Consider the following 11,710-nt stretch of genomic DNA (forward strand, 5'->3'; position numbering starts at 1 on the left):
TCAACTACTTCCCACATGTAGGACAGGGCAGTGTAACCTCCACAAGTGGTAGGGCATCCATACCAGAAGCCTGTGGTTAAAAAAGCGGTCTGGAGATGGAGCCTGGTGGTAGATGAGAGAAGGGACTGGTGGCTCATACCAGAGCTTCAAGTCTGTCCGAAGTCTGCCAGCGTGAAAAAGCGCAGACGCAATCCACCTCTGATCCTGTGATGGGATCGTCTTCCTCATTTCAGGAGGCAGCCAAAATTGATCTGGCTCGGCTGCGGGAGCAGTGGTGGGTGCAGAAGCAGGGCCAGGCATAGAAGAGGCAACACGCTCCTCATTCAAAAGCAATGAAAAAGTAGAGATGTAATATAAACATTACAACATTGTTTCTCTCAAGTTTGCATATAAGTAATTCTATAATTTAGGGTACATTTTGTGTCCATTCATGATAATTATATATTTTTAACAAAATTAACTTAAAGGCCGATTTATCATTTAAAAATGGTTCCTGGACGCCTGCATAACTGGTTCTTAAAATTATCTTAAAACAATTTCTGTACATATGGCAGAACAGACAAAAGAACGCTTAGATGATTAGCATGTGTTAGAAGTGTAGAGCTTAATCACAGAGTGAAGTGGCACACAGTTTGTCTGAAACGCAGTTGACGAATTCACCAGGAAAACATCCTTTCTCTTGTAATATCAAATTGGTGTTTAATGATTAAGCTTGTCAACTAGCAGGTAAGTAACACTGATCAAATATATAAACTGAACCAACAGTAATTTTATTAAGAAAGCATATTTGTTCTGTAATTTTTGGTTGATGTGAAATGTACCCCCAATTATGGATTTACCCATATGTACTGTACATGTAATTACAGATGCCGGAACAAATAGACGGGTACTCACTGAGGATGTAGGAGCAGGTCTGGCTGTAGGAGAAGGACCGGCTGAAGTAGTATTTGTGGATGCAGGTGACGGACTGGCTGAAGGAGGTGGTCTGGCTGAAGGAGGTGGTCTGGCCGAAGGATGTGGTCTGGCTGAAGGAGGTGGTCTGGCTGAAGGAGAAGGAATGGCTGAAGGAGGTGGTCTGGCTGCAGGTGACTGACTGGCTGAAGGAGTCGGACTATGACTACCAGGCTGTGAATATAAATATTGCACATTATTAACATCAACATAATAATGACGGTGATAATGATAAAACATATTAAGGTCTTTTTGAAATTACCTGGATCCGCCTTGGTATATTTAGGTTGGGTTTGGCTGCTGAACTAATGGATCCTCCAAATCGTTTCTTTGTAAACTAAAGGAGGGAGATGACAGAACAGATTGTCATTCATGTAAAATCATACAAACAAAGGAAATTTGAAGATATGAATTCCGTATTGAAGAATACACAAACAATCTTCCAGCCAACCAATAAAAGGCTTTGGGGACATTCCATAGGTAATTGTTTGTGGAGTAGGTAATCTACTTAAATATTAAAATGACATGTAACCATTGATGAGTTAAGTGCAGGCCGTGAAATGGTTGGTGCTGATGTAGAGGCCAGGACAGAAGTAGGAGTGGAGGCAGGTGGAGCACTTGTGGCCTGGTAAAAGAACAATCAAGAGTGTAGAAAGCAGGTTTTAATCACCTTTCAGTCATGGTATTTTTTAAAGATCAAAATAAGCACAGGCATCGCAAAATCTATAATTCATAGACATTCATATATTCAATCCACAATCCATCTGTGTACGCCAGCGAGAGTCTGAGGGCAGAAGCGGAAGTAGGAGAAGCTTTATAAGTGTAACACTCAATAAAAAGAAAATCAGTAATAACTGGTCTTTTTAGTTTTTTTTATTTCTTGCTGTGTTTTTGTGTTAAGAGGTCATAAATATAACATGTGCATCGTAATCTGAGGATACGTCTAGTTTGTTGTCTTTTATATTGACACAGTAGTACACATAACATATATTCAAGTTATGAAGCTTTTTTATTTACAAGTATACACTAATCAATACAGCCTTTTACAGTATTGTAACATAAATATTATTGATATGAGAAATGGATGCTGACATCTCAACGGTTTGAAGTAAAAATAAAATGCATTTTGCAAAACATTTTTTTCTGAATAATGGAGCAAAATCGAGAGACTTTCACAATTACCTCTGTGCTCCCCGCAATTTCATCATTGCATGAGCTATGGGACTAGACAAAGCAAACATTGTAATCTATGGTCAGGGATGTAAACAGCAGCATGACTTTATTGAGCTTTACAAACATAAAAATCTCTGTGGGATCATTTTTGAATCCCACAGCAGAGCACATTGAAGGCATACAAGTTTTTGTCACAAAAAGGGTTGTGTGGTCCTAGTGTGACGTGACATGAAAGAGATGAATACCTGAACGTCTGACATGCATACCTTAGGCGTGTGGAATCCACAAAGGCATTTCTGTGGTCCACCAAAAAGTGTTGCCTGGCCACGGACCTGCATTGGACATTTATCTATCTGTGCAAATAAAGACATCTAGGTTAGGTTAAATGGGTTTAAGCATGTTTTCTCATTAACTTTTGTCAGTACTTACCCTCTGAAAGAGTTCAAACCACTTCTTCTGACGGGGAGCAGGTCTGTTGCCAGCTTCAGAGGGCCAAACCCCTGTGCTGGCAAACCGTCGCAGACGGGACATCCACTCATCGTCCCCGAAGGCCTTGTGTGACTTTTTAGACATCTCTGAAACATTTGAAGCATGTTTAGAATTAGAATTACTGATTACATAAACTGATTAGTAACATAACACTAGCCCATGACTTGACTACTTATTACTCTGTTTTCTATAATTATAGAAACACAGTTACACACTCTTAACAACAACACACCAGTATCATGATCGATAATGATATAAAAAACACATTAAAGCACACTGAAAGCTAAAAATACACGAATCTACAGTATTAGTGTTGTTAATATAACTGTTAGTTCATCATAGGAGACAGTAACATCAGAAGTGCTGCAGTTTTTAAGCACATCAAGATAGCAATTGATCATAACACTATACGAAAATTAACCATGTTTTTTTTTTTGTGGTACAAGTTGATTACTCAGGGCAAAACCATGGTTTTACTACAGTAACCATGGTTTTTTGCTTTTAACTGTAGTAAAACCATGTTTTTTTCATCTAAAGGGTAAGCAACGTAATGCATCATAGAATTCGAGAAAAAAGTGAAAACTATAAGCATCTGTTGATGTTGTTAATGTAGTTAATCATTGGAGACAGTATAACAGTAACATAAGAAGTGCTGTACACTAGCACATCACGATCACGATAGAACACTAAAAATAACTTAATGAATCATAACACACAAGAAAATGTTAAACATATATGCATTTGTTGTTAATGTTACTGTAGCTCATCTTAAAAGACAGTGACACGAAAAGTGCTGCAGGATGCCAGCACATCAAAATCGCGATCATAACACAAAAAAAAACACATTCATTATTTAAAACACGTCTTGAAGCACACTGAAAAATAAAAATCCACGAATGTTTTATTGTCGTTCAAGTAACTTAATTCATCACAGGAGACAGTATAACAGTAAAATAAGAAGTGCTGTAGTAGCACATCACAGTCGCAATAGAACACACAAAAAAAAACTTTGTAAAATGTTAAATATATATGCATTTGTTGTTAATGTTAATGTAGCTCATCTTAAAAGACAGTGACACGAAAAGTGCTGCAGAATGCCAGCACATCAAGATCGCGATCATAACGCAAAAAAACACCCTACTTATTCGCAAGATTAATTCTTTAAAAAGCTAGAAAATGTAAATATATATTAGTTTATTGTTGTTAAAGCAGTTTATCTTACCTTGCTTTTCTCGCTGTTGAAATTAACTTAATGAACTTGCCGATCCGCTACGTTCCGAGAGGTACAGTAACACCTGAGAATAAAAACTAGCCCCGCCTCTTCGCGGAGACTGGCTGATCAAAGATGAAAAGATGAAGCAGGAGAACGCCATTCGCTCAGCAAAGAAGAAGATACGACACGGGATTGGCCAGGGAATCCTCGCAAAGATGAAGCAGGGGAACGCGATTCGCTCAGCAAAGAAGAAGATACGACGCGTGATTGGCCAGGGAATCCTCGCAAAGATGAAGCAGGAGAACGCCATTCGCTCAGAAAAAATGAAAAAGCACGTCCTGATTGGACGTAGTACACAGCTGAGCACGCAAACAGGTAGCACCACAGAGACGGAAGTCGGGTCAGCATGGGATAGCGGCGCATCCTGCCGTGACATTTTCCTCGGACACGTCGCTCCGTTTGACTCAGAATTAAAGTGCAAAAGTGTGGCAAAACTAAATGACCAAAGACGTAGCAGCGTCACGCTTCTTTCCAGAGAACCCCCTTCGGAAACAGAAGGGTGAGGAAGTTGTCTAAAAAGGCCCCCTGACAGGAGCAGCGCTGGCGCCCAACGGGGGGCTCGAACCCACGACCCTGAGATTAAGAGTCTCATGCTCTACCGACTGAGCTAGCCGGGCCTCGCTCTGCCTTTCGGTGCGGGTCTGTCAGCACTGTCAAACGGTCAAGCGGAGTCTCCCTTGTTGTAGGGTGCCATCATTTTGGATGAGGCATGCCAGAAGAACGCATGCGAACCCCTCCACGAGCCCATATAGCTCAGCCAGTAGAGCATAAGACTTTTAATCTGACGGTCCAGGGTTCAAGTCGCTGTTCGAGCGACAGCTGCCTGCTTTGGCTCCAAGTTCCAACAGTTGACCCCAGTTCGATTGCGGCCAACGCACTGCAATTTGTTAAAAAAGAGCCACGCCACCCACTTCTTTAGCTGTTCTTTAGAATGTTTAGGGCCAGTACATGATATTGGGTCTTCCACTTGGCACTCAATTTTTGAAGGTCGAATTACAAATGAATCCCACACACAAGCCATTGCATCCAATTCATCCTGCAATAAAAAAACATTAGAAAAAACAATTATAGCAGTTTTTCAACCTACTGTACATCTTCATGCATACATACTCTACAGTCAATGTAAGTGTTTCCAAGTGTTCGTGTGAACATTCATGGCTTAACGCTACTCTAAACTTGCCAGAACAGCTGCACGCAATCCTTTCCACGTCAACGCCATCAGCTCACATTTTAAAAGTCATCGCACCGACTTCACACTGTGAGGACTCCAAGCATTGCGGAAACAGAATTCACAGAGTTTAACTCAAGGCAGCGACAAACTCAGAACATAGACTATAACGTATCTGTTACCATGTTAATGTTTGATATCGATGACAAAATAATTTATTTAGCCTAATAATTTGGTTCAGCAACATTAAACGTTTTCACGTTATGCGATTTACCCCACTCAGACGCTGCCCACGGTGCTGAAATGCTGTGTAACCCACAGCGTTTGGATTTAAAGTAGGCTACAGTTCTTGTATAACTTAAATTAGTGTTAATGAAATAAGTATGGGCCGCAAAACTAGGATAAATCGTAGCATGGATTCACAAGACCCAGAACATTGTTTGGCAAAGGTAAATTATGCTTCACACTACACCGTTAATTGTGTCATTTATGCAACAATTTGCAGGATAAGTGGTAACAGTCTTAAAATATTTGTTATTATTAATTATGTAATTGTGCACATATGGTTTGTGTAGGTAATGCATATTTTACACTGCTCATTTAATGGATTCAGAACACGGTTCTTAATTTATTGAATTGCATACTTCAAGATGTTGAAGAACCCATGTTTGGGTATAACAGGGTATGTAATATATATTTTGAAAAATCTGACATTTAACAAATAAACAAAATATGATGCTTGATCTTTAGTGATGACACCTGCTGTTCATGAAGTGTTTAGTTGCACTGCTGATGTAAAGCAAACACAACATGTGTAGAACTAATGTGGTCTCTTGATATCACGAAATATCAAGATGCTTAAACAACTTTAAACAGTGTTGCCATAATCACTTATTAAAACCTCTTAAACTGATGTGACATCATCGAGATATTATTTAAATTTTTAAAGGTCTGAAGTGGACCAATAAACCCATATTTGGTATTGTTTGAAAGCGTAGACTCTCTGTTTTCCGCAGATATGAATCAATTTGGATTTTCGTACAGTATTCTTCTTACAGTATAACTTCTTACCCCCCCCGTTTTTGTACATTGTCCAATATTCATAATTTTCATATCGCTCAAATTTGACAAACATGGGCAAATCATATATCAAATAAAAGCTCTCATTCCCAGGAATAAGGTTCCATAGTTATTTTTTATTGAATTATAAACACATAACCAACAGGCTTCGAATGAATCATGAGGTAAGAAATCGCATTTTGTAAACACACTAGTGAAAACATTGAACATTTGCTCCGTGAGCTGCGGAATATAGCGCAGATAGCCACAAATGCTATATTATCTCTTACCTTAGATTCTCTTCTACAAAATGAGCCCATTTTCACCGTTTTGCGTGATTGTGTGCACGAATAATCCCTTGCTTTGTCTTGTATGTCCAAAACGCAACAAAGTAGTGTTATGATATTGAAAAATTCTGGAAAATATGAAAACATCCATTGATCCAAATGACACGCCTATCATCTGAAAGCTGAGACCCTCACCTTTACGCAGACAAGACGGACGCTCAGATCGGCCAATCAGAGGCTGAGATAATGTGCCCTGACCTAGAGGTGACGCGTACTATCCAAAGTAGTGGTGGGCGATACTGTAAAATTTAGTATCGATCCGATACCAAGTAAATGCAGGGCCAGTTTACTTTTAAAAAGCATTCACTTGAACTTACATTTACTTTCCTGTAGATGAAATGTCATGATTTATCAGATGAATGCATCATTAATATGCTAAATCTGAATACATTTTCATGACCACTAAAATATTTTGTGATTTGTGCTCTTAATGTGCCTGTAGGCTAATTAATCATGTAGATGTTAAAACACTGGACATCATTTAAACCAAATAAATCTATTTATTTAGTTATTTATTCCTGTAATCGAATTTGCAAACATGAACTTTGCACCAAATTATTACTGGAAAATAGTAACAATAACAGATTAACAGAACAGAAAAACGATATATTACAAAATAATTTCTCATTATCCCAGTACTACTTCTCTAGCTTTAAAAAACCCAAAGTGAACAAAATTATTACTCAAGAACAAAGATTTTAAAACTGCTTTTCTGTTTTTGTTCAGTGTTATGTTTAGTCACAATAATAGAACAAATTAACATGTTTCCCTTTCATTACACTTTTTTAAGTGAATTTATAAACAAAGTGCACACAATTGTTTGAGACACAAAGTAAATAAAGTGCTTAAATAATAAAGTACTTTCAATCTTTGGCTTTTTACCCCCAAAGGCCCACTGCCATACATCGCAGTTCGCAGTGTTTTTATTCACCGAGGTGATAAAACCCCACACGATGCTCCTCTTCTTTTCGCGGTGCAGGCGTCTGTGTGCTTTCGCTTGGCGCTGCTGAGTCACGTGATAGCGGACTACAAAACACAGCAGGCAGGGAGGAGCAACGTGTGCAAAACTAGGTGTATGGGAAATAGTTTTTCTTCATTATACAATTATTAGACATCATTAGTTTGAGATTTAATTTCCATAAATAAATACAAGCCCACAAAATCAAGAATTGGTAAGTGTTAAGCTCACTATACATTGCCGCTACTATATATATATATAGGGTAGGAGAAGGGAGGTGCCTTCTGCTATTCATGGAAGGAGGGGATTCCTTCTAAGCTAAACATTCTTTGTCCGAACTGCTATACCTTATTTGGTCATTCTGTGAATCCCTGGACATATGAAACCTGCCAGATGTCTTTTGGCACCGTATATAAAGACTTGTAGTTTCTAAAATAAATGAGTTCAAAAGCTTGATGCCTCTCTGTGTCTTGTTTTTGTGCTCCAGATCTGCAGAAGAATTCTCTCACAACATCCAACCTATTTATGATTTGATTTTACTGGTGATCCAAAACACAGAAAGAAAATTAGTGTTCGTAAGGAACCAGAAATTTACAAGTGGGGGCTTCGTCCTGTTTACTCATCGTAATCCGGGGAAATTTTGATAATTCTGTGTTTTGAAGACCGCGCTAGACTGAAAGACGTTCTACGGGTATCCAGCAGTATCACACAGGTAAGAGTTTTTTTATAACCTTCCTGTGATATACTGTTAATGGCAGTTTCCGCACGTTTGTGATGGGTTCTGCAGAGTTGCTGTGACACTCCGTGACGATAACCGAGGGCCAGGTTTCGTCCTTTGAAGGCGAGAGGCACACGACGCATGCGTATTTTGATATATTGACTTTATTACAACTTGTAATAAGTAACGAAAAAAAAGGAGTTGGATTTTGTGGGGGAAGTTTTCGTCTTTTACTTTTCTTTTCTAACATTTGCTTTGTTCATTCGTTGAGTATGGGACAAGAAATATCTAGACCACTACCAGCTGAAACGCCGGTAGATTTTATGTTCAGAAATAACAAGGGTTATTGGACACAACCATTTGTTGATAATTTGGCTGGATGGTCTGAAAGCGCCGGACCGCAAATTGACAAATATCCCAATTCGGTTCTTTTAAGAAAGATGATATGGAGTTAATGAAATCCATGGTTAAAGTGGATGGGGTAATCCCCAGTGGGATTATAAATATATGTGCGAATCGTTGAAATTTGGCAAAAAATGAAAAAAATATGGAACCAAGGTCCCGAGCGTGTTGATAAATCGAACAATATATCGATCGATGCGCCGTCAACTGTAAAGACACCTCCACCTTATCATACAACCGTAATTTCTGCCCAAACTCATGCTCAGACCAACTCAAATTTGTATCCCTCATTGCTTTCTTTTTCCTCATGTGCACAACCCCCTCCCCCTCCCGAGTTAAACATAGAAACTTTAAACGCTGCAGCTCAGCCCTCAATGGCTTGGGTCCAAGAGGGTCCTAGAATTATTCTTAAACCGGCAACAATGACAGACATTGATACTATATGTAAAACTCTCCCGAACCCGAATAATTCTAACAAATTTGTAGATGTTTTGCGCTCACACACAAGGTATGCGCAATTAAGCGGATCGGATTATAGATCGATCTTATTACGAGTTTTTTCTGATGATGTTACTGAATCGTCTCTTATTGTGGAAATCCCTTCTTTAAGTCTTGATAATGATGACTTGGATGGCTCTGGTATACAGCGAGACCCTCATGAATTTTGGTGGGCCGATCCCGATAATGTCACTACATTTTTTGAGCAGGTTAAGCATTTTCTAGATGTCCGTGCTCATGTCTGTAGAGATCTGACCCATGCCACACATACCAAACAAAATAAGGGCGAATCTGCTTCTGCTTTTGTTTCTCGTTTTAAACGTGTGTGGGAAGAAGATGCTCGTATTCCAGTAGGCGGTGAAATGTCCTCACTGTTTATAAATACATGCTTAAATAATATGAATCCTGATTTGGCACGTTTGGTTCGTGTAACGACTGCAAATTTAATGCAACAAACTGTTGAAGATTTTTGCAAACGCATTCGTGAGTTAGATGCATCTGGTGGTTTCACTTCTTTTCTGTTTAAACCGAAACAGGAAGTGATGCTGGCAGCTTCTCAACAGCAAATGGCTGCAGTGTCAGTGCGTACCAGAGGGAACCAAAGGGGCGGACCTCAATATAATCGGGGCCCGCCTCGGGGAGGTCTTATAAGGTATGGGGTGTGTCGTTACTGTGGCAAATCAGGCCACTGGGAGAGAGAGTGTAGATTGAAACAGGAACGTGATATCGGACGTCTGCCTCGAGCACAACAGATCAACCAAATTCAAGCACCACTATATAGCAGTGGTTCTGCTGATCAATATCAGGTGTCTTGGGTGAACAAGAGGGGTGAACAAAATAATTCAAAACATGCTTAGGGATGCCCACAGAGCAATGTCAGTCCAGATGCACAGTCAATGATTTGTTTTTCTTTTAGCAATCGCACGGATGAACTACCCATTGTAAATTTAGAAGTAAATGGGGTAGATTACTCATTTTTACTCGACACTGGTGCTACATGTTCATCTATTTCTGCTAAATTTTATGAAGGGCCAATCACAAATCATACTATGCGCTCTGTTGGGGTTTCAGGGACTGAAGTTATTTGTCACATGACACCTGCTGTAACAAAGTTCAATAGAAGGGAAGGAAGGAGGCAGGAACCGGCGAACATTTCACAAACTTTAATACAAAATAAACAAACAATAATTCAGCAAATAAAAGGCCGGCAGCCACCTCACGGTCGACTGCCGGCCACACGAACATAAACAAACTTAACTTCCGGGCCCGGTCCTCTCTCTCGATGGTCCGGTCGCTCGTCCTCTTATGCTCCCGAGCTCCCCCGTGAGGCATGCGGGGACCGGCGGTCGCACAGCTGACACTCGTTGCCACTTACGCCGCCGGCCCCGCCTTACTCGCCCCACGGCTCTCGCCCCGCCTTCCTCGCTACATACCCCCATCACCCCTCACAGGCCGGGNTATTTGTCCAAACAATTAGACCCGATAGTCAATGGTATGCCTGCATGCCTTCGTGCTGTGGCTGCGGCGGCGGAGATGGTAAGAATGGCTGAGAAAATTGTTTTATCACATCCTTTGATTTTATATACGACTCACCAGGTGGGTGTTATTCTGCATAATTTGAAGACACAGCACATGACGGCCCAAAGGAGGTCTGGCTATGAAGCAACGCTGCTAGCCACGGAAAATTTAACCATAAAACCCACTTCGGTTTCTAGCCCAGCAATTCAGTCGCTGTATGGCTTATCCACATTGATAACTGAAACTGTACCTCATGATTGCATGAATGATATTGAGTGGTCCACTGCGGCCAGGGTCGATCTGAAAGATACGCCCCTGGATGGGGGGGAGCACTTATATATCGATGGCTCATGTTCGAGACCGTCTGATTGAGTGTATCTGTGTGGATATGCCATTGTGACACAGGAGGGTGAGAGGGTGGAGGCATATCGCCTGAACCATAACTCGGCACAGGCTGCAGAAATAATTGCATTAACAAGAGCATGTGAGTTAACAAAAGGCAAAAGAGCCACCGTCTATACGGATAGCAAATATGCATACGGGGTCGTTCAAGACTTCGCCCAGACTTGGGCTAGACTAAATTTTCAGACATCTGAGGGCAAACCAATATCACATGCAGAGTTGGTGGGAGATCTATTACAAGCTGTAATGTTGCCATCTGAACTAGCTGTAGTGAAGATCAAGGGACATGCGTCAGGAGATGAACCAGACGCTGTTGGCAACAGAAATGCTGATGAAATGGCCAAATGGGCCGCGGAACATGCAGAGGTTTCCCCATATCAGAGAGCGCAGAGTAGGGACGTAGAAACAATGATGTTTGCACATGTATCATGCGTTCCTGACATAGATTAGAAAATTTTGCAAAGTCAACCCACACAGGGAGACGTGAAACATTGGGCAGAAAATGAATGCGCCCCAGATGCTAACGGTTTGATAAGAGATAAAAACGGCCGAATCGCATTACCAAAGCTGTCTTTGGTGGTATTGATAAGACATTACCACGGTATTTCGCACAACAGCGCGTCTAAAGTTACACAGATGATTAATCGCCTGTATTGTATACAGGATACAGCAAAAATGGTCAAACTAATTGTAGACTCGTGTTTAATATGCGCCAAAACAAACCCTCACAGGAAAACGCCACACGACGCGTTAC

General features: G+C 40.5%; 1 protein-coding gene and 1 non-coding gene across 3 annotated transcripts; both read right to left on the reverse strand.

Moving 5' to 3' along the window:
* On the reverse strand, nt 1–3,946 carry LOC130551106 (uncharacterized). 2 transcript variants are annotated; one of them, XM_057328660.1, is made up of 8 exons: nt 3,836–3,946; nt 2,554–2,699; nt 2,391–2,477; nt 1,484–1,576; nt 1,214–1,288; nt 965–1,125; nt 895–928; nt 1–318 (listed from the first exon to the last, which is right to left on the reverse strand). In XM_057328660.1, exons 2-8 carry the CDS (start codon nt 2,695–2,697, stop codon nt 1–3), a joined length of 912 nt encoding a protein of 303 aa, XP_057184643.1. In that variant the 5' UTR covers nt 2,698–2,699; nt 3,836–3,946. The 2 variants fall into 2 exon arrangements, with proteins under 2 accessions (XP_057184643.1, XP_057184642.1); XM_057328659.1 differs by having other exon boundaries at nt 895–1,125.
* Nucleotides 3,947–4,430: 484 nt separating this feature from the next.
* On the reverse strand, nt 4,431–4,503 carry trnak-cuu (transfer RNA lysine (anticodon CUU)). The gene has a single exon. It is a non-coding gene; the product is annotated as a tRNA-Lys (tRNA).
* Between the last annotated feature and the right edge of the window lie 7,207 nt (nt 4,504–11,710).

Source organism: Triplophysa rosa, unplaced genomic scaffold (assembly GCF_024868665.1).
Source record: "Triplophysa rosa unplaced genomic scaffold, Trosa_1v2 scaffold63_ERROPOS2374434, whole genome shotgun sequence".
NCBI classification, from domain to species: Eukaryota; Metazoa; Chordata; class Actinopteri; order Cypriniformes; family Nemacheilidae; genus Triplophysa; species Triplophysa rosa.

Coding starts and splice junctions, on each gene's coding strand:
- LOC130551106 (XM_057328659.1), bottom strand. CDS start 2,697: ATGTCTAAAAAGTCACACAAGGCCTTCGGGGACGATGAGTGGATGTCC. Junction 1,289..1,483: donor CTGCACTTAACTCATCAATG/GTTACATGTCAT, acceptor TCCCTCCTTTAG/TTTACAAAGAAACGATTTGG. Junction 1,126..1,213: donor ATATACCAAGGCGGATCCAG/GTAATTTCAAAA, acceptor TTATATTCACAG/CCTGGTAGTCATAGTCCGAC.